Source organism: Cygnus atratus, chromosome 13 (genome assembly GCF_013377495.2).
Source record: "Cygnus atratus isolate AKBS03 ecotype Queensland, Australia chromosome 13, CAtr_DNAZoo_HiC_assembly, whole genome shotgun sequence".
NCBI classification, from domain to species: domain Eukaryota; kingdom Metazoa; phylum Chordata; class Aves; order Anseriformes; family Anatidae; genus Cygnus; species Cygnus atratus.
In genome coordinates this window covers 10,960,672-10,985,927 of record NC_066374.1, presented here as the reverse complement: position 1 = coordinate 10,985,927, position 25,256 = coordinate 10,960,672, and the positions used below count along the sequence as shown (strand labels likewise).

At 51.1% G+C, this 25,256-nt stretch overlaps 2 protein-coding genes across 3 annotated transcripts; both read right to left on the bottom strand.

The window, feature by feature from the left end:
• Nucleotides 1-1,365: 1,365 nt before the first annotated feature.
• On the bottom strand, nt 1,366-3,061 carry LOC118245599 (thymosin beta-15A homolog). Of its 2 annotated transcripts, none has more exons than XM_035541937.2 (3): nt 2,902-3,061; nt 2,394-2,498; nt 1,366-1,858 (listed from the first exon to the last, which is right to left on the bottom strand). In XM_035541937.2, the coding sequence occupies exons 1-3, from the start codon at nt 3,020-3,022 to the stop codon at nt 1,821-1,823; spliced, it is 264 nt and encodes an 87-aa protein (XP_035397830.1). In that variant the 5' UTR covers nt 3,023-3,061; the 3' UTR covers nt 1,366-1,820. The 2 variants fall into 2 exon arrangements, with proteins under 2 accessions (XP_035397830.1, XP_050569391.1); XM_050713434.1 differs by having other exon boundaries at nt 2,933-3,036.
• A 4,619-nt stretch (nt 3,062-7,680) lies between these two features.
• On the bottom strand, nt 7,681-20,010 carry PRPS1 (phosphoribosyl pyrophosphate synthetase 1). Its single transcript, XM_035541743.1, has 7 exons — nt 19,679-20,010; nt 17,256-17,439; nt 16,813-16,911; nt 14,897-15,021; nt 12,986-13,159; nt 12,117-12,276; nt 7,681-9,750 (listed from the first exon to the last, which is right to left on the bottom strand). The coding sequence occupies exons 1-7, from the start codon at nt 19,798-19,800 to the stop codon at nt 9,658-9,660; spliced, it is 957 nt and encodes a 318-aa protein (XP_035397636.1). The 5' UTR covers nt 19,801-20,010; the 3' UTR covers nt 7,681-9,657.
• Between the last annotated feature and the right edge of the window lie 5,246 nt (nt 20,011-25,256).

The window sequence follows — 25,256 nt, the reverse complement described above, 5'->3', positions numbered from 1 at the left end:
GTCCTTACAGGTGAAGGTACGGGGTTTGGGCAAGGCAGCCGGTACCTCCCCGTGGTGATTTCGGTGGGGATGTGGGTGAGCTTGCTCGGTTCAGCAGAGCAGGGGGTGCCGAAGCAACACGAAGGCGCTGAACCCGCTGCCTGGCGCTCCCGGGGCCGGTTCCTGACCCGTCTGTGACCCATCCACCACCTGCTTTGTGGAGGGGGCTGAGAAGCTCTGTGACGGGCAGGAGCAGCTTGCATGAGGGGCCTGGGGGCCTCTCCCCAGCAGGGGCGATGATGACAACTGGCCGGTACTGGGGGAGCAGCAGCCCCCTGGCCGCCCTGAAGGAAACCACTAGCCCTGATGGAGTGCCGAACAGCTGCTGACACCCCGGCACGTGGGGATGGCCATAAGGCAGCCCCAGCAGTGCGGGTGTGGGGTTGGTACACCCCGGACAGGGACATCGGGGTGCTGCAGGGGGCACAGCCGCCCCAGCGTGCGCTGAGCTGCCTGCCACTGCCCTCACCCCACAGAAAACCCCACAGCGCCCTGCCGCAGCACAGCAACACCAACCTCGCGCCTCCAGCCCTGGCCGTTCTGCTGCTTGCAGGGCGAAAGCGGTGGCAGCCCCGCAAACGGCGTTATTTGCAGCCCTTGGTGTGGGGCGTGGGTGCAGGCACGGCCGGATCGGTGCCACACGGGGACGGGTACAACAGTCCCACGTTTGTCCCCAGCTAGGGACACCAGCCAAAACTTAGCTGGCAGATCTGCCTCCACCTCTGTAAGCAGGCACAGCAGCCTGTGTGGTGGCCCCAGGGGCCAGGTGGAGGTGACGAAGTCCTGTGACACCTCAGCAGAGGCCTGGGGGCACCAGCAGAGCCCAGCTCCCCCTCAGCCTGCAGGACCAGGAACAGCTTAGAGGGTACCCAAAGGACCGAGCCCAAGCCACCCTTGCAAGGCTGGAAAGAGCTCCTTGAGCCAAGGGGGGCTGGAGGTGAAGGGCTGTGCCAGGCAGCGAGGGGAGAGCCCTGCCCCGAGGACAGACCCAGCGCCCACGGGAGCTGGGTGGCCCAGGCACACAGCAGGAAGGCCACGATTAACCTCCGATAACACACCAAGGAACCACTATGGCAAGGGGACAACTGGTGGCACGAGTTGAGCCCCACAGAAGCCTCAGAGGGGCACCGGCACACCCCAAGCTCTGCCCCCCGCCCCAGGCCACCAGGAATGAGCCCTACACACACCCCAAGCCAGCCTCAGCTGGAAGGAACCACCCCATGGCCCTTGGAGCAGCACCAACCTCCAGCAGAGCCCTTCCCACCCCCCAGGGCATGCAGGCCTGCACCTGAACCTTCACCAGGGAAGAAAGCCACAAGTCAGAGGTAAGTCATTATATTTTTTTTTTATTTTATAATAAACTTCTCATTTTTCCCCCAAGGAAGACAAAACTTGTGAGTGAGGCTACAGAACACCGTCAGTGAAGAGTATGCGAGACAGACCCAGGCCATGGGCCGGGCCAGAAGAGATCCCACTCCCCCACGCAGAAGGGGTCCGTCCCCAGGAGCCTCCGTAGCCCTTGCTCATCTCCCCACCGCATGAGAGCGAGATCAGAGCTGTCAACAGGCGGCGGCTGTGCAGCAGAGATGGGGTTAGGTCAGGCTTTCGATGGACTGAGGGGGCCACGCTTTGTCCCCCCCACCTGCCAAAGCTGCCAGCAAGGTGGGACAGTGGGTTAGGTAATGCAGCTGTTTTCTATACATGTACATGATGTAAATTAAAAAAAAATGATTTAATTCAAAGCAAAAAAAATCAAGTGCTCTTCCCACCAGGCCATCTTTCTAGGAAGACTTCACACATTCCTTTTCCTGCTCAATAGCTGAAAGAGAAGAGAGGGCCATTAATCTGGTGCTGTTTTGTAGGAACACCCACTGGAGCTGGCTGTAGAGCAATCACTCAGGCCCTGGCAGCCAGTTTTATTGTTTGAACCCAAGTGGCAGAACCAAATGCCTCAGCTCATAGGGTGATGGGGCACACTGGCCATCTGCCCTACGCACAGGATGGTGCCCACCGCCACCACGGTCACAGCAGAGCCTGACCCTTGTCTCCAGGTCCCCACGGCAGGCACAGGGAGTGCTGCAGCCCCCTGACGTCCTCACCCCGAACCCTCACCCCTCGCTCAGTGTTGTTCTTCTGGGTCTGAGCCCAGCTGCCCAGAAGCGCCTCTCCCCACCGAATTCCTCAGCAGTGAGATCAGCACACGAGGACACCCACTCCACGGCCAACATCTGCCTCCCCTGCAGCCCAGCACCAGGGCTCAGCTGCACCCCGGGGCCCCCCACCTCCAGCCACCCCCTGCCCACCACCACCACCACCACCAGCCCCAGGAGCCCCCCGCCGGTCCCCGCACTCACTCTCCTTGGAGGGCAGCGTGTTCTTCTCCTCCGTGTTGGTTTTCTTCAGCTTCTTCTTGTCGAATTTCTCCACCTCCGAGAGGTCCGGCTTGTCGCACATCTTGCCTGCGAGACGCCCCAGCTCGCTCAGCGGGGGTACCAGGGCAGGGAAGGGGGGGGACCCCCCCCCGGCGGCGCAGACAAAGGCAGCCCACCCCGGGGCGCCGCCCGCCCGCCCCCCGCCGCTCCCGGCGGCGGACAATAGCGCAGGGCGGGGCCGGCCGCCGCCCCGAGCCCCGCGCCGCTCGCCGCCGCCCCGCTCCCCTCCGCACCCGCCGGGACCCCCCCCCGTCCCCCCACCTTTGGGTGCCGCAGCCCGCACCCACGGGCGCCCCGCGGAGCCTCCCCCAGCGCCATCCGAGCGCGCACCCCCCCGCCTCCGGGGCGGCCCGAGCCCGCCGCGCCCCGGCACGGTGGGGCAGAGGCCGCGCCCCGCTGCCCGGCGCCCGCAGCCCGGTGCCGGCCGTACCCGGTGCCGCTGCCCGCCGCCGCTCCGGTACCTCGCTCCGCTGCTCCTCAGGTGAGACTGGAGCGCGCCGCGTGGGGCGGCGCCTTATATACCCCGGCCGCCGCCCAGCCCGCGCGCCCATTGGCTGCCCGCCGCGACGCTGAGCCTCATGGGAAGTGAAGTCCGTCCGCTGGCTGCCGCCGGTGATGCCAGGCAGTTCGGAGAACTACGTTTCCCAGCGTGCCTCGCGGCGTGGCCGGGGGGGGGCGCGTGTGAGGGCGTACGCGCACACACGCCCGTGTGCAAGCAGACACACACAGACGCCACACACAGAGACAGCGAACACAGCCCCCCCCACATGTACGCACCACACACAGACCCCCCCACGTGTACACACCACACACAGACCCCCCCCACATGTATGCACCACACACAGACCCCCCCACGTGTACACACCACACACAGACCCCCCCCACATGTACACACCACACACAGACCCCCCCCACGTGTACACACCACACACAGACCCCCCACGTGTACACACCACACACAGACCCCCCCCACGTGTACACACCACACACAGACCCCCCCCACATGTACACACCACACACAGACCCCCCCACGTGTACACACCACACACAGACCCCCCCCACATGTACACACCACACACAGACCCCCCCACGTGTACACACCACACACAGACCCCCCCACATGTACGCACCACACACAGACCCCCCCACGTGTACACACCACACACAGACCCCCCCACGTGTACACACCACACACAGACCCCCCCACATGTACGCACCACACACAGACCCCCCCACGTGTACGTACCACACAGAGACCCCCCCACGTGTACGCACCACACACAGACCCCCCCACGTGTACGCACCACACACAGACCCCCCCACGTGTACGCACCACACAGTCCCGGCCCCATGCACTTGCACACCCCCGTGCCCCTCACAGCCCCACTCCCCTCACACCCCCGTGTGCCCCCACACGCAGGAAGCCTTGGGGCTCAGGCCTGCCCAGGGGGACAGCGCGGGGTTAGTGTGCCCCTGCCCCCGAGGCAGCACGCCCCCAGCCAGACACGTGCCCCGCTGTGGGGCTGTCGCCCAGCAGCACCCCCAGGAGCAAAGGGGCCACCGATGGCTTCTCGGGGAACATGGGTCAAAATGTGGGGCCCGGCCCCATGGGGGCTCGCCCAGCCCTGCTGCAGAGATCCCTCGGGACGGCAGCGGGGCAGCAGCTGCGCTGAAGCGGCTCTCACACCGCCTCTGGCCCACGAGCCTCCCGCCAGGCTTACTGGTGGTTTTGCGGAGAAAATCCCCAGCAAGCCCGAGGAAGCATTTGCTTCGCATTTTTTAGCTGAAAGGCTGCTGTCGTGGGAGGGGGATGGAGCGTTCTGCATGCCTTGGGCTCTGAATTAAACAAATCCCAGTGTTTGGCATGCACACAAGGCAAAGGCCGAGACCTACGGCCACATCCTAAGACGCGGCTGCTGTTCTGAGACGTTTGGTTGGGAGCAGCCTCCATACAGCTCTCTCTGGGGGGAGGGAAGGGGCTGCAGGCAAAGCCCCAGGCCAGGCTGCTCCCGGAGCAGCTGTGCTTTAGTGCTGCAGCCCCAGCCCCTCGCCGGGGCCAGGTTTTGGGGTGGCATGGCAAAACACGTTGACTTTACGTGCCCCACGGCCAGGAGCAGCAAGCCCGGGCAGGGCTGCCTCTGTGAGCATCCTTCCAGCCCTCCCTCCAGAGCCTGCGCCGCAAAGCCCACCGTGAGCTGAGAAATGGCACATTTCTCCTGCGCGGCTGAAAGGAAAAAAACCCCACCCAGTTTCAAAATGAAAGCAAGGAAATCCTTTTTGCCTTTATGCAAATAGGAAGGCAAGTGCTTTACCTTGTGTTTACTCTCCAGCTGTGCCTGCCTTCCCACCAGCTTCCTCCTCTTTCCCTGCCTGTTTTCCTCACGCTTTGCAGATACTGAACGGCCTCTGTTTTATCTTTTGTCCCCAACAGCCACGGAGCATGAGAGCACCCGGTACCCCGTCCTCCCCACGCACAGCCTCTCGCCTGCCCCAGCCGAGGAGCAGCACCGGCCCCGTGGGACGCACCGCATGCCCCCGACGAGCTGCAGCGCTTTGCGGACCCCGCGGCCTTTGTCTGGGCACAAAGCGTGGCGGGGGCTTTACAGGCACGGGCAGGGAGCTCGGCGCCCCCCCTTCCCCACCACAGCCCCGCAGGCACCCACCCGCTGCTCCCGCAGCGTTAAAGCCGACCCGTGGCGTTTCCAGCAGGCGAGATGTGGGGCTGCTGGGGCGCTGTTAAATCCCATCCTGCACAAAGAGCGAGCGTATACCCCAGCAAGAGCTTTATCCCATGACAAATTTGCCAAGCCTCCCATAACCGCACGACCTGCTTCTTTCTCCCGCGTTTTGGCATTTCTGCTCTCAGTAATTTATAATGAGAGAACTGAGACATCACCAGAGAGGAGGAAAGCGAAAGCAGCCCTGACCCGAGATAGAAGGGAACAACCGCCAGCCATTTTAGATGAGTTTTAAATCTCCCACAGAACAAGGCTTTCAGGGCTCTGATAGAGGCTTGCTGATGGCCGTTTCCAGGAATGCTTTATTTCCTTCTCCAGGAATAAGGAGGCAGGACTTTTTCTGTATCTGATCAGAGGGTTTTTCCAGCCTCTTGCCTAGAGGGACAGGCACAGCACCACGCCACAACCCAAATCCCCTTCAGTTGCAGCTGCCTGACTGTGAGCCAGCCCCCCAACTCAGCGGGGCCAGTTTACTTTTTCAGTTCATTTTTAACCCGTCTCCTGCCACCATCCTCTTTTCCACCAGGGAAAAAGCTGGGTGCCTCAGGGAGGCAACGAGTACGCTGGGGCTGCTGTGTTACACCAAGACATTGGCTCATTTCTCCCATGGATTTTGCTTCTCCTTGTGCTTGCCAAGGCAGCAGTTTCAAGAAGAGCTTTGTTATTTCTTCCTACTTCCCCATTGCTCAACAGCAGCAAGGCAAACTGCTCGTTTCTCCAGATCACAGAAACACCGAGTGTAAGAGATGAGAAATCATCTTTACACTACTAGGGAACAGTGAGAAGTGGTAGGGAACTGAAGTGCTGCTGAGAACAGTCTGGGATATGCCTCATCTTGCTCCAAACAGCAGACAGGTCCTGCTGCCTGCAAGGCACAAATGGTTAGCCCAGCTTTCCCCGTAGCTGAAGGCATCCCCAGCGTTACCTTCAGCTGCCCTGGCAGGTGAGCTGGGCAAGGACACAGGACTTCTCTGCGACTGATACATCCACTTCTGCTGCTGTTGCTGCTTTTACATCAGGTAGCAGCCTGACAGACAGGAGCAGCATCAGTCCCTGCACCTGCCCTCTGCAGCCAGCAGCACACAGCAGCACCGTGCCTGTGGCCGTGAGCTGCTGAAGCTCCATCCTCTTCCTCTAGCTCCCCCTCAGGTACAGAGCACAGGGAACGACCCACTTGGGATTTTCTTCTGAGGAAGCGAATGACTTGCTTCCTATGGTATTTCATTAGCAGCTGTAAAGAAAGCCTGTGAAAACGCTGCACATTTCACCTCTAGAGCACTGCGTGTTCCTTATTTACTCCAGAGGCTCCCCAGGACAGGCTGGGGAATTGCCTTAACCACAGCACACAGCTCAAGTTAGCACCAGCGCATCACGGGGTGGGGGGCAATGCTGCTGGACTGACCTTGCTTGGGCTGACAGCTGAGCACCCCCATCCTGTAGGGCAGTGCAGGAGCCGAGTGCCTGCTGCTCACAAGGCTGCGGCTGCTTTCCTCCCAGCCAACCCCGCCGTGAAGGGATTCCCTTACCACAGCTGCCTGATGCTACTTTTGTGACTGCCCTGGAGGGGGGAGAATGCTCTAATCCTCCCACAGGCATGTGTGAAAAACAATAGCACCCTGTACTTTAAGAGCACAACGGTCACTGCCAGTCAGCCAGTCTGTCTTCAGATAGGTTCCGCAGTTTGAGGATGTTTTAAACCTTCAGCTGTAAAGCTCATGTTCTCATTTTCTTTAAGGAAGATCAGATCTGCTACATCACCCTGATGAGACCCGCACCAACAGCACCGCTGCCACGCTGCCAACTGAGAGGGGGCAGAAATCCAGTTTGGGTATTCAATGACCAGTACTGAAATATTTTAACAGAGGAATGACAATAGTGCTCTTCAGCAACAGTCTACCTGAGGCCATGGTTCCCGAAGCAATGGTTCAATGTAGGGCACAAAGACTGCTGTAAGGTCAAAGACCTTTCTCTAGAACTGACATCTCATCCTCTTAACTTCACTTACACTTTGTGGGTCTACAATACACAATAAGGATCACGGGTTAGGTAAACAAGTGCTTCTCATAACAATCCTGCTGCTTCAGCTCATTAGCTTTGTGCAAGACATTAAGCAATTCTTCATTCGTGCTTGCTAAACTATTTAGGTTTTCCCCCACCTGAACACTGTGTGAACAGATCTGCTCAAATATATAATTGAACAGTACAAGAGAAACTGCACTACCACCTCAAACAATTACGTCTGTAAGATTAGACGGAGATAAAAGCCACCAGAAGTAGCTTGGTCCTAAGCATTTTATTCCATGCAATGCGAGCACAGGAGAGCTGAACCTCACAGTCGGCCCTGCTGTTAAACCAGATGACCTGCCAAGGTTCATTCCAAATCACACTGCTCCACGATCAAGGTTACAAGTGACCCAACTCAGAAGATGCACATCTCAGTAGGGTTCTTAGAAGCATTTATAGGCAGAGGCCACGGTTTTTAAATAAAAGTTTAATTCCTTCATCAGGTCTTAAGTTTAAGCACAAATGCTGCTGTAAATCCTCACACCGCTGCTCTGATGTCCTGGCTCTTGGCTCTCGGGGCATTGGCAGTGTGGCAGCAGGGGCTCCAAAGGAGGAGGCAGGAATCAGACTCTCAGTAGAGCTCAGTGCAGGATGCGAAGCAAAGAAGCAAGAGACACACACTTTCCAGACAAACACCAATTCTTATACAAAAGAAAAACCCTACACTGTAATAGAAGTGTTAACATTGCCACAGGACAGGATATCTAGGAAGGGAGAGGGGAGAAGTCTTCATGAAAAGGCACAACTAAAGAAGTACTTCCCTAGATCTTAACATTTTTCAGTTAATCCCACTGACACCCCAGCCCCCAGCCTCTCAATGCCATGCTAGTTACCCTAGCAAGCTATTTCAAGTTCCTTCTGTTCCCTTTTTCCCTTCCCCGTCTCACCAAAAAAAAAATCAGAGGAGTGCTTTATAAAAACCACAGCATAAAACAGCTTGGTCTGTAACGCCGTAAGAGTCCAGGAGAGATTTAACAGTTTACTTTAAGATTGTCTGGTACAGCTACTACGCATTCAAGTTTTGGATGATACTTATTTTACATCCAAGAGCCTCAGCCAGCTCTAGTTTTGGTATTTCTCTTTCAGGCATTTTGCTGCCTGTCAGATTGGTTTCAGATCAGCAGTTTTCCCAGTACTGTGTATCACAAGCCTCTTCAACCCACTCCCGTAAGCACTCCGCAGCATCAGAGCCACCCTGAGGGCTTCTTCAGGCCCTGTAGTCCTGCAGCCTCCCATTCTCCCAGGTTTAGGATCTTTTACAATGAGCAATGCATTCAAGGCAAGTAGTTAGCGACCAGGGCAAGCAGCCAGCACGTCAGTAACTTGCGGGACAGCAGGACTGCAGGCAATCAGAGCTTAAGACAGCTGAACACAAAGCTGTTGCCTCTTCGGTCACCCTAGCATCTAAGCAGGCACTTGCTAGACGCAACGCCAGGCTTCTGTGAGGTGAAGAGGCTGAGTTCACTGGTGTACTGGTAAAAAAGGATCATTTGCACAGCACATCAAAGTGCAGCTACAAAATACATGACAGCAGTCCTTTAGTCACAAGCAAGGCTAACGGGAACATGTGAAATTGAGGAACTGGTTTTAGTCTACCCTAAAAACTAAAGCCCACAGCCACCAGGCATCCTCAACGTAAGAGGGAGGAGAACACCTGCCCAGGATGCACCTTCACCACTAAGGTAACACAGCAAGACAGCACTGCACACACCAAGCTCTCACCATTTTGCTGTGTAGCATGTTAAAGAACATCTCATTTCTTCAGCAATTAAGACGAATTCAAGTTTGCAAGCTACACTGACCTCCTTTCCTTTCAAAGGAGGAAGCTGTAGCAGAACCACCTTCCAGGTGCCCCCAGGGCTTCACCTAGGGTCAAGCTTGGCCAAGACACAAGCCTTCCTCGTCCCTCTTCAAGGGCTTCTGTCACGTGTAGAGTGGTAAGAGTCAAAGCAGTCTCTTGGGCTCTTGCTGTAGATCCAAACCAACATGTCCTAGGGAGATCTATTTCCCAAACAATTCAGGGTGTGCCTGGATCACCTAACCCTGCTCACAGACAAACCCTCTCCCTCTCCCACCCCCCCCTCCAAAAATAATTGTGGCAATTAGCCATGTGTCAGTCCTGCTCTCCACAGATCTGCAGTACTGAGTCAATGCTACTGATGAGCCCCAATGCACAGGGTTGCTGGTGGAGTTGGAGTGTTACCGAGATGAGCTTTCCCCCCCAGCCTCCCAGTGTTGGGGTCAGAGCCAGTAAGCCTGACTTAAGCAGGAGGAGCTGTGGAGAACTGCACTGGAACAAGCAGAGTCTTCTACTGAACTTTACAACAAGCTGAACAACTTTTGGTTTAAAAAAAAGCCATACAAGCAGCAGCTGGCATCTGTTGTTATAAAGGGACATGGCTGAATAGGTAGGAGACAGATTCCCCATTATGAGTCCTCCTGATGGCCTCCGCGAGGATCATCGAGATGTCAATCACCTGGAGGGGAAAAGAAAGACGTAGCAGGGTCACTGAGAAGACACATGAAGCCTGGGAGAGTAGCCAGTATGTCAGGAAGAACTTCAAAAGCGAACTCATTACCCTGAATCTGTAACGTGCCCAATGAAGACAAATTAGTTCTACACAGGATAGGGACTTATTCTGTATCACCCCAACAATATTCTACTGCAGGAAATACCTCACTGTTGATCTCCATCAAGATGACAGTCTCTTGTCACCTTTCTTTGTGGAGACTCCCTAGAAACCTTTTACCCTAGCCCGTTTACCCTGGGACTATCTTATTCGTTTTGTGTAGGTTGCAGAGGAGCTCAGGGAGTCTACAGCAAGATCAGATTGCTTCTCTTGAGTCATGAGGCTTTATCATCACTGCTAGAAGTTATTTTTCTTTTAAATCAGAGGTGAAGCTACCGTGCTCCAGTTCAATACCGGGTCACCATGCTGACTGGCTCCACCTGGTGGGGTAAACCAGTTAACAGGAGGGAAAAAAAAATCAAGTCTCAGTAAACTCGGTGAACTCTAGCTCTGAACCCCAGCACCAACACATTTCACTATAACGCAGTCTCTCAGCAAGAAGCACCATAGTCACAGCGCATGAATTGAGTGAAATTGATATTTAAGTTTCTTTCTCCCGGACAGTTTGTCTCCTAAGTAGTAAGGAAAAAAACTTAAGAACTGCAAAAGCAGACAGAGCAGGGGACTTACAACTCTTATGCTTCTGTATTTCCCAACACTGAACATGAGATGTTAGCATAAGAGTGAGGTGTAAGTAAGAGCCTGTAAAACGACTCCACTGCAATCTTCGGCTACAGCTATTTACGTACCGATTAGCAGTGGTGTATTTTGCCTATGTTAACTGTTAGCGTGCAGGGAAGTCGAAGCATCAGGTATCTTTTAGATGTGTTCAGTTGCAGGAGCATCACCCAGAAGTTCGTGCTGACTGAGTGTAACCCAGTAAGTCTGCAATCAGCTTGTAATTTGCTTCCAAAACCAGTTTAAAATTCACTGCAGATTCAACCAGTTGAGCTTTCTTTTCACCAGAACTCCGGGTACTGGGCAGCCTGCTACGCTTACAGCGCAGGACTGGCTGAGCATTAGCAGTTCCATTTGCTTTTCAGACTTGGTGATGAGCAGGACCTCCCAGAAATTCTCCAAATGCCTTTGTCCTATATATCTGCACCGTGAAGGATGCACTTAGGATGTCCTTGACTGTGTGTATGCTACAGCAGTACCTTAAGCTTCTGACAAACCTCTTAATGTCTGAATGCTCAGGTAAAGCTGCACCTCCCAGCTGCCTGGTAACACAGAAAATCCTCAAGTTGTACCTAGCTCAAGATCCACAGCCATTTTTATTTTATTTTTTTTTCTTCCAGGAAAGTTAGCCCCAGCTTCAGAAACAAAATGCCACAGTACTTTTCCTAAATAGAAAACCCAAGATACAAAACGAGCATCAAGAAATCAGCTGCTTGCTTTGATATGGATGGCAAAGTGCTTTTGTTTATCTTTGGCACATATCTGAACAATGTCCTGTGGAGCTGTCACCTGCTCTTAGTCAAACCAGCAGGACACAGACAGACTGACTGTGCTCCCTCTTCAGGCCACTTAGTTATTACCACCAGCCAGACAGTTTCCCCAGATCAGGCCTACTTTCTTCACAAAAGGTCTTGTCACAAAAGGGACATACGGATAAAGAGATCTGCTTAAAGGACTGCGCACAGGCTCAGAAGTACAAGACAATGTTTCAAGTAGTCACATCCTTTGAAATTACGCCTCCCTGCACTTGCTGTTATAAATTCAGTAGCTTCTCTGACCTTCCAAGGGCATCAGGAAAGTCAAGAACCACACTTCTCACAGAGCAGAAATCCTTCTGGATAGTTTTTTGAAGTTTTTGTGAGGAATAAGGCTTACACCCTCCTACTGTGAAGGGTCTCACCTAGGTTATCATTTCGCAACTGAAGGTGGCATCATCACCAGCTCCAGAAATTCCTACCTACTGCTGCTTGAGTGCTATGTGTCATTAGCATGTATCCGTACACTTTGGAGTGACAACTGCTTGCTTACATGATGGTCCCCCCTTCAATCAGTGATCTGAACTAGGTAAGACAAACACTGGAAAAAATGACAAACTTTTACGACTACCTGGATAAGGAGGTGTATTTTATCAGTGTAACAGGTCTGCTGTTGTGCAGCAATTAGAACACGAGGACTGGTCAGCACTGCCACTGAAACTATAGTCTGGTAATACTGCTGTGAACACTAGACAGTATTACAAGGTCTTCCCCACCAACAGGGGGACAGACAAGTGCCAGCATCCCCGAAGAGCGACAGAAGGGAAATGAGACGCTCACCTGGATTTTAGGGCACTGCTTCATCTTGTCCTCCTGGGGTATTGTGTTTGTGACTACAACTGCCTCAAAACAGGCGTTGTTGATCCGAGATATTGCCGGCCCAGAAAAGATACCATGAGTTAAGATGGCATAAACTTTGGTGGCTCCAGCTGACACAAGCCTATGGGGGGGAGGGAAGAGAAAGATGAGATTTTTAATCAGTATCAAAATGACATTGGTGCAGGGCAAGGAGGAAAGGAGAGAATATCATATGCTTAGGGGACAGACCCTCCAGTCCATTATTGATTTGAGGAAAGAAAACAGTTTAACAAGTACCATAAAATCCAGCACAGGCAAACTATACATTCAAAAAACATTGTTATCAGTTCTGGGACATTTGGGCTAGATCATACTAATCCACCTTCTGTGAGTTCTGCCAACACAAGGCAGCAAATACTACAAAGTGTCGAATATGCTGGCTTTTCTAGTGTAGACAGCTGATGCCAAAGCTTACTGCTAGTAGAAATTCAGACATGATCTTAAGTTGACGATTGAGACAGCATTTAATCCCACCAAATATAGTCAGAGATGGTACATGACCTACTATTAAACATCACTAAGCTTACCCATCAAGAGCAATATCCACTAGCCATACCTTCAATATGAACTGTTTTCAAATTAAAAAATGGAGACTATTTATGGAGACCTTCCAGCTATTTATACAGTAAGAAGTTAAGCTAGACTTTTTATTTATCATGTATGAAATTAGATCAGTAATCAAGAAACTACGCTACCTTGTGAAACTCCACATGCAAATAACCTGATCGATTCATCAGTGATCACTAACAATAGGTTTTTGATTTAGGAAAGAATCAGCCAGCCTTACTCACTTGTCTGCAGCATGACAGATGGTGCCACACGTGTCTGCCATGTCATCTACCAGAATGGCCACTCTGTCCTTCACATCACCCACCAGCACCATGCGATCCACCTCATTGGCCTTCTTGCGCTCCTTGTGAATGAGGGCGAAGTCTACATTCAACCGATCTGCAATGGAGGTCACTCTGAAGAGAGAACAGTTCCCAAACCACACTTAACTCCACACAATAGCTTTAGTCAAATCTCTTCTAAAACCATTAAGCACTAAGACTGCCATAAAAGAAGCTGTCAACACATCTGCTAACTGGTCTCGAGCAGTTCATAGAAGACAACTCTGCCACCTTAGCTTCTCTTCAAGCACTTCCACTGAAATCTTTGATCTAATCTTTCCTGATAACAGTGCCTAGTAAAACAGTCTTCATCCCGACCACTGCAAATTAATTTGCATCTAAAGCTCAAAACAAACCTTAACTAGCAAGTTTGGCAAACCTCAAGCAACCAGAATGCTTGGGAACTTGTCGTCTTTATAAAACTGCACTGGAACGCCTTAAGCTGTGTTATGACAGCGATCTGCTTGCACTCATAAGCACTCAGTTGTCGTGGGGCCAAATGCATACAGACACTAGTGCAAGGGCAGAGGCAGGAGTACACATCCAAGAAATGCAAGTCCACCACCACACATTTACTTTTGTTGAAGAGACCACAAAAAACCTTTTCCAGGAGGGACCCAAACTTTATATATTGATACTGATGAATAGCAAAGAGTTTAAAAGCATTAACAGTAAGGAGCAAAATGCACCTGCCCCTGAGAGATTCTATACTTATAATGAGCAGGTTCCCATCCTCAGCAGATCACTCATTGTCCTGGTAGTCCTGTGCAAGACGGTTAAACTGAACTCTTTACTAAGGTATTTAGTTCTGCAGCACCTCCATAAAATACCACACCACCTAAGATCAACGCATTTCAGCTTAAGGGGCTTTTGAAGAAGTCTAGGAGTCAGATCACAGCTGGCTGACTTGGCATTCCACATACCGCATTACGCAACAAGTAGTTGCATAGACAAGAGGTCGTGTCTAATACACGGACCACAACAAAGCTACAGGAAGGCATGCACTGCTCTACAGCAGTAGTATTGCTTGGCTGTGACAGGTAACTTAAATCACTCCACGGTATGTGAATCAGGTCAGCGCACCACCATTTTGGTGTAACAGTACCCTGGATTAAAGGACACACCTGCTTCCCTTTGCTCACATGGCGCCATTACACAGAAGCATCGAGAATCAGGCCAGTTTCTCCTAATAAGCACCTGACAGCATTCCAAATTGCCCACAAAATGGCGTGTTCATCTGCATGAAGATGGTAGATTACCAGACTATCAAAGCAGAAGTGTGCTGTAACATACGCTGCTGCTCTTAAGAAAGTAACCATCTATTATCTTTGCTCTCAGGAAGAAGAAGAGCAGCAGCAGGCTGAAGTCACAGCAAGCAATTCAAATTAAGAGCAATAAAGCACGAAAATGCCTCAGTAGACTAAGCTTAACACTGCAGAGAACAGCCTAGATCAAAAGGCATCATTAACCAGCAGGGGTAACCTCATCTTTGCATAGGCATATGAGCTACATGATTCCCTCCCTTTAACTTGCACAATTCCCCTTCTACTAAGAACAGTTTCAGTCCAAGGGATGTTGTCATTGCCCAATTCCTACCTATCCACATGTGAGTCCAGAAGCTATTCAGTTCTCCACATAGCCCAAGAAACCTTCTAGACATTCCCCAGGAAGAGTATTTGACCTCTCTTCCCTAGCTGTGGCAGACTGGCAGAGGGGAAACACGTGCCTTGAGAACAAGGCCGCAGCTAGTTCCAAGCGCCCTCAGGAATTGCAGCAGATACAGAACCATCTCAGCTTGCTCTGACAGCTTACCTCTTGGCTCCACCAGCATCCGGCGAAACGATGGTGCAGTTCTTCCACTCTGCGATGTTCTCTTTGATCCATTTCAGCACAGCAGGCTCAGCGTACAAGTTATCAACAGGGATATCAAAAAAACCCTGCAAGAAAGACGACAGGAACAGATGCAGCTGAAGGTCGCATCTCAAAAACAGTTGGAAGACGACTTCTATATAATCAGACGCAGCCACCGCCTTCCCACAGCACTTCCAGCTTCCCTTTCTACTTCCTTTATGGAATAGCAGGAGCCTTTGGGATACACGGTAGAGTAATGTAAGCCTGGAGCCAGTTTAGCAGCATACCTAGCCCTTTACATCTGACAATTTTACAACATGGAACTAGTTCTATCCTAAGTGGTATAGAAAACCAACAAACACTTCTTTCCAGAGCAGCTAGCTGCCTGTTTACAAAGTCAATCTCTACAGCTTATTACCTACACCATTTGTATCTACAGTAAACCTATGAAAAAACCTTGAGTAACATCTGTTTTTAAACTACTGCAGCTGGTTACACAACTCCACACTGGCCCAGCAGACTCCTCCAGGTAAACCTCAAAGGTCACTACAAACCAGTAAGTTAATCCTGGACAGGGAGCAATGGGCAGGAGTGGGGAGGAGTGCCTAGCAAAACAGGCCTTACATGCAAGGTGCAGGGCTAGCAGAACCTTCCTACCATCATTCCTTCGGGGTGCAGCAACCCAGCTGGACGCTGATCTACACAAAATCAGTTATTTACCCAAACCTCACCATTGCTGATGGCGAACCCTGTGACACACATCACAGCTCCAAGCCTCTTAGGGAAGAGAAATAACCACCCTGCGCTCTGCTCTTCTATTTCATGATCTTTCAAAAACTCTCAGCTGTACTCTCATAGATATTTCCACCTGAGACAAAGCATTTCTGGGCAAATTATACCGGAATGATTTATACTGAAGTATGAAGGGCTGCATTTTCAACTCTTAAAATGACAGCAAGCCCACCTACTTCACCAGGCAGCTGACATCTGACCTCTCCGGATCCAGAACATTTGTGGCAACACAACAGGTATCAGGTATCCTCCCCTTTGCCACATCCATCCCAGCTGCAACGATTTTGGTTTCCTTGTCTCAGAGAGCTCACTCAAGGTAGAAAGACAAGACTACCAATTTAGCAGCTTGCTGTCCTTCCTCAGCTTGGTGTATCTCTTGCTGTGTCAGAGCAAGACCTGGTCAAGGTTTCAGCTGCCCAGTGGCACTACTTGGTTCACTAACCCAGCAAAACCCATGAATAACTTTCAGTTCACTGGCAGCCTGGAAGAGGACTAAAGCCAACATAAGAGGAAACGTGGAAGTGAATGGGTACAAGCAGAGTCGCCCAGCTAACCAGCAGCAAACCATCGGATCACTGTCCTGGTCAACTGAACCCCTCACAAGCAGCTGGGTCAGCTCACCCGGAGGGTCACTGAGCTCAGGGCAGCAGTACTGCCACTCACTGACAGTAACGCTCCTGTCTCCCTGACAACTAAGCATGAGAAAGCAATGCTCATGAACCACTGTTCAAGAACACTCTGGATAAACCCTTCTCCATCTCAAATCCTTCAAAGGACCAGTTAAGAAAGAGTACACGGTGTCACTGTACGGCGACAAAGCTGCACGGATCATTTACCTACCCAACATTCATTTACACAGGGCTCATTATGCCTAGTCTGATTAGGAACAGCTATAATTTTGTTTACAGATGAACCTGTTGCTCACCTCCCTGTACCCTAACCGACCCTACAAGTCCCTTCCAGTCCTGCGTTCCCAGGTCCCGATTGCTGTTGCAGCTAAAAAACGCAGATCACTAGAAAGCCTGCGAGGCAGCAAGCAGGCTCAGATGGGCGCAGGTAAGCACTTCCCTGATTTCAGCTCCTACCTGAATCTGAGATGCATGCAGGTCCATGGTGATTATGTGATCTGCACCTGCCACAGACAGCATGTTTGCAACCAGCTTGGCAGAGATCGGAGCTCGGCTCTAGCATGGGGGAAAAAAAACAGTATTTAAGACAAGTTCAACTCCTTCATCAAGATGTCAGTCTTCCACCTCTAGGCAATGATTCACAAGCAGTTACTAAAAGAAGTACTCATTAACATTGCACCTTCTCATCAGCTGGTGATTACAGGTTGGTATCTTTTCAAGCAGAACTACATCTTTATGAAAAGATGAACTTGCAGTCCGAAGCCCTTAGGTTTAAGTAAGCTAAAGTAACTTTTATCTGTTCTTCTACATATTCAACTTCGTTTAAACCTTGCCAGGCAGTCAGGATTTTCAACGCATACATACATCTCCCCAGCAGAGACCTTTATCTAATCCCTTACCTTGTCCTTTTTGTCCTGCCGAGCGTAAGGGAAGCAGGGTATGACAGCTGTGACTCTGCTGGCTGAGGCAATCTTACAGGCATTTATCATGATAAGAAGCTCCATCAGATTGTCATTGATTTCACCACAGCCACTCTGCACAATGTAGACGTCCTCCCCGCGTACACTCTCGCCTATTTCCACACTGGAGACAGATGGGGAAAGAAGAATCCAAATACAAATTAAAACCAGCCATCACACGCGTCTGCAGAGCGACCGAGGGGCTGCATTCCCCAGGGCCTGTGGGTGACAATGCACTATCATCAAGGGTGTCCAGCACGAACGCTGCTGCTTATTTGCTCAGTGGCTATTCCACACCACTCACTGCTCAAATTTAATGGTTCAATAAGGCTAAAAGCGCTCAGCCTGTACTTTCAAGCTCAGCACAAGCTGAGCGTGTAAACACCCTCAAACAGTCCTTGTCCCTCCGAGTCACCGAAGTACAACCAGCTCTGTTCAAAGCAGCAGCGCATAAAGGAAGCAGGGATGACGGCCAGTCAGCAGAGAAAGCCGAGCCAAGCTTCTAACAGCAGCTATGCTGCAGCAGATTATTAGATTTAGAGTCATAACAGCTATTCACTGGCTTGAACAGAGAAGCCCTCAAGCTTTTCACTTTGGAAAGGCTTTTGGGGTTAATTTCCTCCTGGATGTAATGCACACTAATCCCAGCTGATGAAGGGACTGAATACAAGCCAAAGGTCCTGTTTGCCAGCAGCAAACTGCCAGCTCCAGCGCCTGTATCGAGACACCTGCGCCAAAGGCTGAGTTGGAAAGCAAGCGGCAGTCTCAGGTCTGAGGCTTCCTACAGAGAAATGCTGTATAAGGCCTTTTGTAGGAACAGATTAACTACCAAGCGCTGCGACACCGGAGTTCAGAGAAGCCTAGCACGGATCTGGAAGGAACCAGGAGGCACACTAGGGAAGACAAAGTCCTTGCACAGTTCCTTCTCGTGCTGGAGATGCTGACCCATCCCGCAGCTCGCTGCCACATCAGACTACGAGCAAGTGGGCAGATGATTGCCCAACACACTCCTCATGGCTTCAATTTTACAGCACCTTAGGGTAGATCTTTAGTTTTATTTTATTCTCTCATCTCCCCTTCTTCAACATGGTTTTGTTGACCACAGGCCATTTAGCGTCTTGCTGCTCCATTTCCACCAGCACACTGCTAATTCAAAGTAATTTTGCCATTTTTATTGCACTGACTTGCAGCATGCACCAGTCTCTCATGAAGCATTTCAGCCAGCGGGAGAACTTCCCCCGGGTGAGTGCCTGAATTAGCAGCTAGCACACAAGTCAGCTCCCACTGTACTTAGAGCACCTAATATCAGAGCTGGTTAAAGACATTTAGTGTTCAAAATTATCACTGAACCGTTCTGATAAAATACTCTTTTTTCAGGCAATATGTTGCCATGAGTTTTTTAAGGTAAGTACGATATCTATCAGATCTTTAGAAGCCACATTAGCTGATTACACAAAAACCTGCTGGCTGGTCACCTGGAATGGCTAGGGGCAGTTAATAAAAAGCAATGAGAGGTGCAACTGCACCTGCTGTAAACCATAAACACTCTTTTTACAACTCTTTGCACTGCCTTTTAAGTTTGTGGTTACAATCAACACCCGTGCAACGGAAACACAGCATTCTGCCTTGTGTCTCTACAGATTGTCCTGGAAAAAAAAATATATTGGATGCAAAGGGAAGGAGAGCATTAGAGCAAGCATTGAGGGCTGTTTGTGTTATACTGCGTGTAGTGTTTACATGCTAATTGTACTTTTCCACACGAAGATTTAATAGCTTGGTGTTCTTTTTTGCCTCTCCCTTCTAATTTCAGGTAGGATTTTGGTAGCGAAAGGCAGAGATGAAGCGAGACGTTCGGTTCCCCAGCTCGGGCAGGGCCACGCGCACAGCCTGTCATGTGCTGATGCTGGCTGCAAATCTCTCCCGCACCCCGCACCGGTTCCCTGCAGGCCCTGATGCCCTCTGGGGAGCCGGGCGACACCAAACGCCCCGGAGCCCGGCAGGGCCGCGCCTCAGGACACCGACCCCAAACGATGCACGGAAGGGGCACCCCCAGGCCGGGGGACCCACCACCGGGGGGGGGCCGCAGCTGAAGGGCGCCCACCGGAGCCCCCCTCGAAGCCCAGCCCCGGGGGCCGCGGTGCTCTGGAGGCCCCTGCCCGGCGGCTTGGGGCAGGAGGCGGCGGGGGCCGCCCGTGCTCGGCCCCCCCGGGCCGGGCCTGCCTTGCCCGCGGGGCCCCGCCGCCCACCGCTCGCCCCGCACTACAAGTCCCAGCAGCCCCCGCGCGGCGGCTGTGCGAGGCCCCAACGCGGCATCGCCCGCGCGGGCCGCCGGGACGTGTAGTCCGCCCCCGCCCCCGCCTCACCATGTCTCCTGGTTGCTGAACTTCTTGGTGACCACCTTGCCCAGCTCCAGGCCCAGGCGGTCGGCGATCTTCTGCGACAGGTCCTGGTGCGAGCTCCCGCTGAAGATCTTGATGTTGGGCATGGCGGCGGCGGCGGCTGCGGGGACGCTGCCCTTCTCCTTCTCCTCCACCTCCCTCCCCTCCTCCTCCTGCGCCCCGCTCCGCCTCGCACCGCGGCCCGCTGCGGCGCAGGGATCCACCCGCCTGCTGCCCGGGGACGCGGCACACGGAGCGCAAGCCACGCCGGCCGTGGCTATTCCGCCATCTTACCCCTTCCCGCCAGCCGCGCGGGCCTTTTATAGACTCCTCGCCCACCCGGCCCCGCCCTAACGCGATTCCCATTGGTTGCGCGGGAGCAGAGGGAGGGCCCCCCCTGCCGGCGCACCAATGGCGTGAAGGGCGCCGTGGGCGTGGCTTGGCGCCCCCCGCCGCACGCATAAACAACGGCGGAGGGGGGAGGAGGGCGGCGCGCGCGCGTGCTCCTCCAGGGGGCGGGGCGAACGGCGGGAGGAGCGCGTGCGATTGGTCGCCGCCTGCCCGCCCGTTCGCCGATTGGTCAGAGCGGCCGCGGCAGCATCCGGAGCGGGCCGACGGCTCTGCCCCACGTGGCCGGGCGGGGTGGAGGGGGGAAGGGGCGCCTCGGCCGCCTGATTGGCGGGCGGACCCCGGCCGCCATGATGGGAGCGCGGCCTCGGGGGGCGCCGAGAAAATGGCCCCCGGCGCCGGGCTTGGCCCCCGCTGCGGCCTGACGGGGCGGGCGGAGGTGCGCTGACAGGAGGGTCCCAATTGCTGAGGGATAAATTGCGCTTCTTCGCTGCCTGATGTGGCTTGGCCTTTTTGTCGTGCAACTTGTAGACTGCATCAGCGCTACAAATTGGTTTTACGAGCCTTTTTGCTGGCCTCACTGCAAAACTCACAGAAAAAAATACCGTGATAGCCCAAATCAGCGTTTCCAGCATTCATCCTCAGGACTTTCAGCAATACCTTACACTGTTTTCTGTTGTAAATAGCCTCTGGCTCCATTTTGAGATTTAAAAAGTCATAGTGATGGTGGATACCCACAATTGCAAATAAAGAGATGTTTTTTTTCTGCCTTCTGGATCAGTGTTAGGACTGGTGTTTACTATTTTAATAAGCTGTTTAATTTCTGAGGGTTTTTTATATTTATAATCATGGTTTCTTACCTAATCCTGCAATTAGTCTCCTGTGAACTTTCAGTCTGTATGTGATTATGTAAATTACTTCAGGTTTTGTAAAAAAGAAAAAAAAACAACGTTGTGTTTAAAAGTTTTCAGATACGCAAAATAAAACAGAAGCCACAAACAGCTTCTTTAAAATAGGCATTCTGTCATGAAATTCCTTCCCATTTAACCTGCCTGTTTCATAGATAACAAACTCCAGCAAGTAACTTGGCATTGGTAAGTTACCGCTTCGAGTTCTTGAGAACTCAACTGGAAGAAATGGTCTGCAGTTCACACAGGCTGGCCACATTTTCAAAATGACTTCGGGGAGGTGTTCTCTAACCCTCTGTGAAAGTCCATTATGCTTGGAATTCATCTGGATTAAAATATATATTAATTTCCATATTTAGCATTAATGGGATTGAGAATATCAGATTGGTGGTAATTTCTAATTTCTTAGCGTAATTTAGCAGCTTGTGGAATGCGGGGACATAGAGCAAACCCAACAAACGGGAAATAAAAATACAGCCCTCTGCTTCTAATTTGTTACCAAAGATTGCTCATTTTAATAATGAAGCAAAAAATACCACTGTAAGATGGCTACTTGATGGTTAACGTGAGGGGATTTGTGGATATCTCCCAAATTTCTAACAGCCGTGTTCTTGTGCCAAAAACACATCACTGTAACTATTACATACGACGACTCTACTTTTGTCTGTTAGACACCTAAAAAAACCCAGCTGTTGTTGTTCTTACCATATGGGCCTCTCACAGTTCGCAACATTATTTTTCAAATGATAGTTTGGGATATTGCAAGCTTGTAATGGTTGTTCCGTACAAATTTTTCAGTGATAAAGCTATATATTCTAAAAATAACTTCAAGGCCTCTCCTCCCTACAAAACACAGGCTACAGAAGGCTTGCTGGTTTTGCAGTTTGAAGAATTTGGAAGATGGATAACTTCTTTCCAGTCCCTGAAGTATTTGTTTCTGAGCCATTCGCTTGAGTCTTGGTTTAAATTCCATTTTTTTTTCCCTTGCTCTTGAATGTAGAAGTATTGTTTTCTGTGTCCCAACATCAGTGTCCCTTCCTAGCTTATTCATGGTCTGGGCACTGGGAATCTGCAGCCCTAACGGGTGCTCCAGTGCTGCATCACCTTGCTGCCTTGCAGTGCTTGCGGTATTGTTAAAAGGCCAGGAGCACAATCTAGGAAAAGTCCTGCCACCCTTCAGTATTTCAGCTACCAGAGTGTCTTTGGAGGATCAGACAGCACTGTGGTTACGGGGACAAAAGTCCATCTATCTTAACAATTTATTACTGTCTCTAGTGAAGCTCTTATAACAGGGTAATCTCGGAGATTTTACTGAGGAGAAGCTTTTACCAGCATGCAACTAAGTCTTAGCTAAACAAACCCCAAAAGCCAGCTCATGAGGTTCCTCGGCCATAGCCTGTTGGCAGCTTGCATTCCCATTAACCCAAGTAGCAGGGACAAGGAGAACCAGCTTTGAAGAGGGAGATGTTTATCTGGGCTGGCTTTGGCTGGATGAGACTGTGGTTAAGAACCATTGCCATGAGAGCCTGGTTGTTTGTCAAAGGGTGCTTAGGAAAATTACAACAGACTCAGTAAGGCTGGATGTGAAAGTGGACTGGAGTATCTTAACTTGTGTGTGGACACCCTTATTCAGAATTAAAGTGCATAGTTCAATTTGGCTTGCTTCATTGTGAAAGCCAAATGTAATAAGCTGAATGATCTACTTCCAGTCTAAGGAATTGTATTTAATGTTCCTCTGGCTTACACTGTGGACAAGCGTGAGTTGATTTTGGTACCGGAAGGAACTAGCCTAGAGCCTGAGGTGCTGTGTTCTCTCGTGTTTTGGAAATTATGAAGTGAATTAGTATCCACCTACAGAGAACCTGAAAGCACATGAATGGCAAACCTCCCTTTTTATCTACCTGCGTCTGTGGAAGTTCATTTATTCAGAAATGCCTTTGTGTTTCATGGCCTGAGAATACATTTTCCAGGAAGTTTTAGGCATCACGTTAATAGTATCGCGTTTCATGGTGATGTCAATCAAGACAAGTAGCCCTTTTCCTTCTCTTGGCACATTCCTGCATACAATTGCCGCTCAATTACCACCAGTCACTTAATCAAGGATCCATTTTCATGCAGAAAGTGTATTGCTGAGAGTTTTTTCCTTTTTTTTTCCCCTTCTGTTTGCCTTGTGACTGCAATGGCTTGTAGACCATTCTGTTAATGAATGGCACTCGATATAAATAGCACAACTCTTTGCCCTTTGGATGCATGAATTCACAATGTTGAATGCGTTTGCCTCTGTGGCTTAGGGCCCATCTCCAGTCTTATGACGTTCTGGATTTCACTCCCCTTTCCTGTATTCTCACTTAACAGTTCAGAAAACTGAGGCTTTTCTGTGTGGGCAGTAGAAAAATTAACCACCAGCTCGGGAAGCGTTTCTACTGGCTGCTCTTTTTCTGCTGCTTCTCTGCCTCTTATCATTTTTTCACAGGGATTATTTTCAGGTAAATCCCCTCTCTGCTACTATCGAACCCCCTAGGATCGAATAAGAAACGTCTTGCTTCCAGGTCTTTACTGACTCTCTTTGAAACACCGTATTCTTTCCCTTGAAGAGTAAAATCACTTAATCATCGGGATCCCATTGGTTTCAGGTGGGTTGTGTTTAGGAATAAAGCTCACCCATACCCTGCTCAATGGCAGCAGTAGCAGTGCTAGCACAGCTACACAGGACACACCCCAACCAGAGCACATCCACCATTTGTCAGCATAAAGACTGAACTGCGGAAAATAAATGGTATTTTCAAGCCTCCATACGAAACAATATGGACTTATGAATTACAAGTTCTTTAAGGAGCTGACAGCTCCCTTTGCATATATTTCTAATTTTTAACATGCTATTACTACCTGCCTGGTTGAAAATATGAGGATGGAGTCCAACTGCTTCAGCAAGAGGTGAATGTTCTTCACCAAAATCTTTTTCTTGAATGCTTTAGACTTAGGAATATTTCCAAGGTGCTTTTCAAAGTGGAATTCAGTGGAGCCTTGTGAAGTGTTCTGGGCTGTGTGCGTTGGTCCCATGCACGTCCACAGCCCTTTAATCTCCGACCCCTGGCTAACCTCAGGGCATGCATCCAGAGAGGCAGCACTGGCTTTTCTGCTGCTTTTAACACAGCATGTTTGCCTTTTAATGACTTTATAGTTCGGCTGCAGACAAACACCCTCTCTGTTTGCTTCTTATCGTGGGGAGCAGGTGGCAGCAAGGGGCAGCATCTCCGCTGGGCTGGGACATCACATCCTGTCTGCTCCTTGTCTGCTAATGTCCCAGTATGGAATTACATAGTCTGACAAAAAACACCTTTGGAAAACAGCTTCCTATGATGTGTACAGACCATTTTAATGTATACTGAATAAGGAGGAGAGAAATAAGTAATTACTGTCTTTCCCAGCAGATTCTTCCATTGTCCAGTTAAAGCCATGGGTGTCCCAGCCATCTCCACCACTGCCTAAACTGGGAATTTATTAGGATATCTTACACAGGAATGCAGACAGTATGAGGATAAAACGTTAATCATTTATCTTTGTCTAGGGGTGATGACAGCAGCTGTGGGGCTCAGCTATTCCGCTCACCCCACTGTTGTACCTGGGCCTGCTGCAGTCCCTGTTGTGGTGCCATGACCTTTGAGAGGGAGAAAAATCCCGATGGATGCGGGGTTTGGCTGTGGGGTGCTCTGAGCCAATGTACCTGATTGTCATCTCCAGCTGAGAATGACCAGCAAAGTCCACAGAGACACAACCCATTACACCCAAATGTATCTTGGACACGCTGCTGAAGGTCTGCAGTTTCATCTCTTGCCTTGAGACAGGACCCCTGAGAGCCAGGTCTCTTGTTTTTCTTGTGAGCATGAGAGGGAACAGCAGTAGCCCAATTTTTGTTCCTTTTTTATCCATTCTCCTGGTCAGGACTCAACAGGAGTGGAAATTAGAGACGATTAAGAGAGGGAGGAAGGTTATGCGGGTGTGATTACACTGATGGTCACACGCGCACAGTGTGGCTGATCAGCGTTAATGGCAGCTGGGGAGCCATCCATAAAGGCTGTTTGGGAAACTGCTCCCGCTGTAACTGTAGGGTGAAAAAGTCCCAGTGAAGGCAGTGCGAGAAGGCAGCTCCCCCTGGCACGGCTCTGAGGCCTGCACAGCCTGCCGCGCTCACAGCAGAGCTCAGGCAGGCTGCTCTGGTGGGAGGGAGTGGAGAAAAACATATTTATCTTTGGGCACGCACCCCTGCCAGACAATATTGTCCTTTGCTGAGCGCCATATACTTTGCT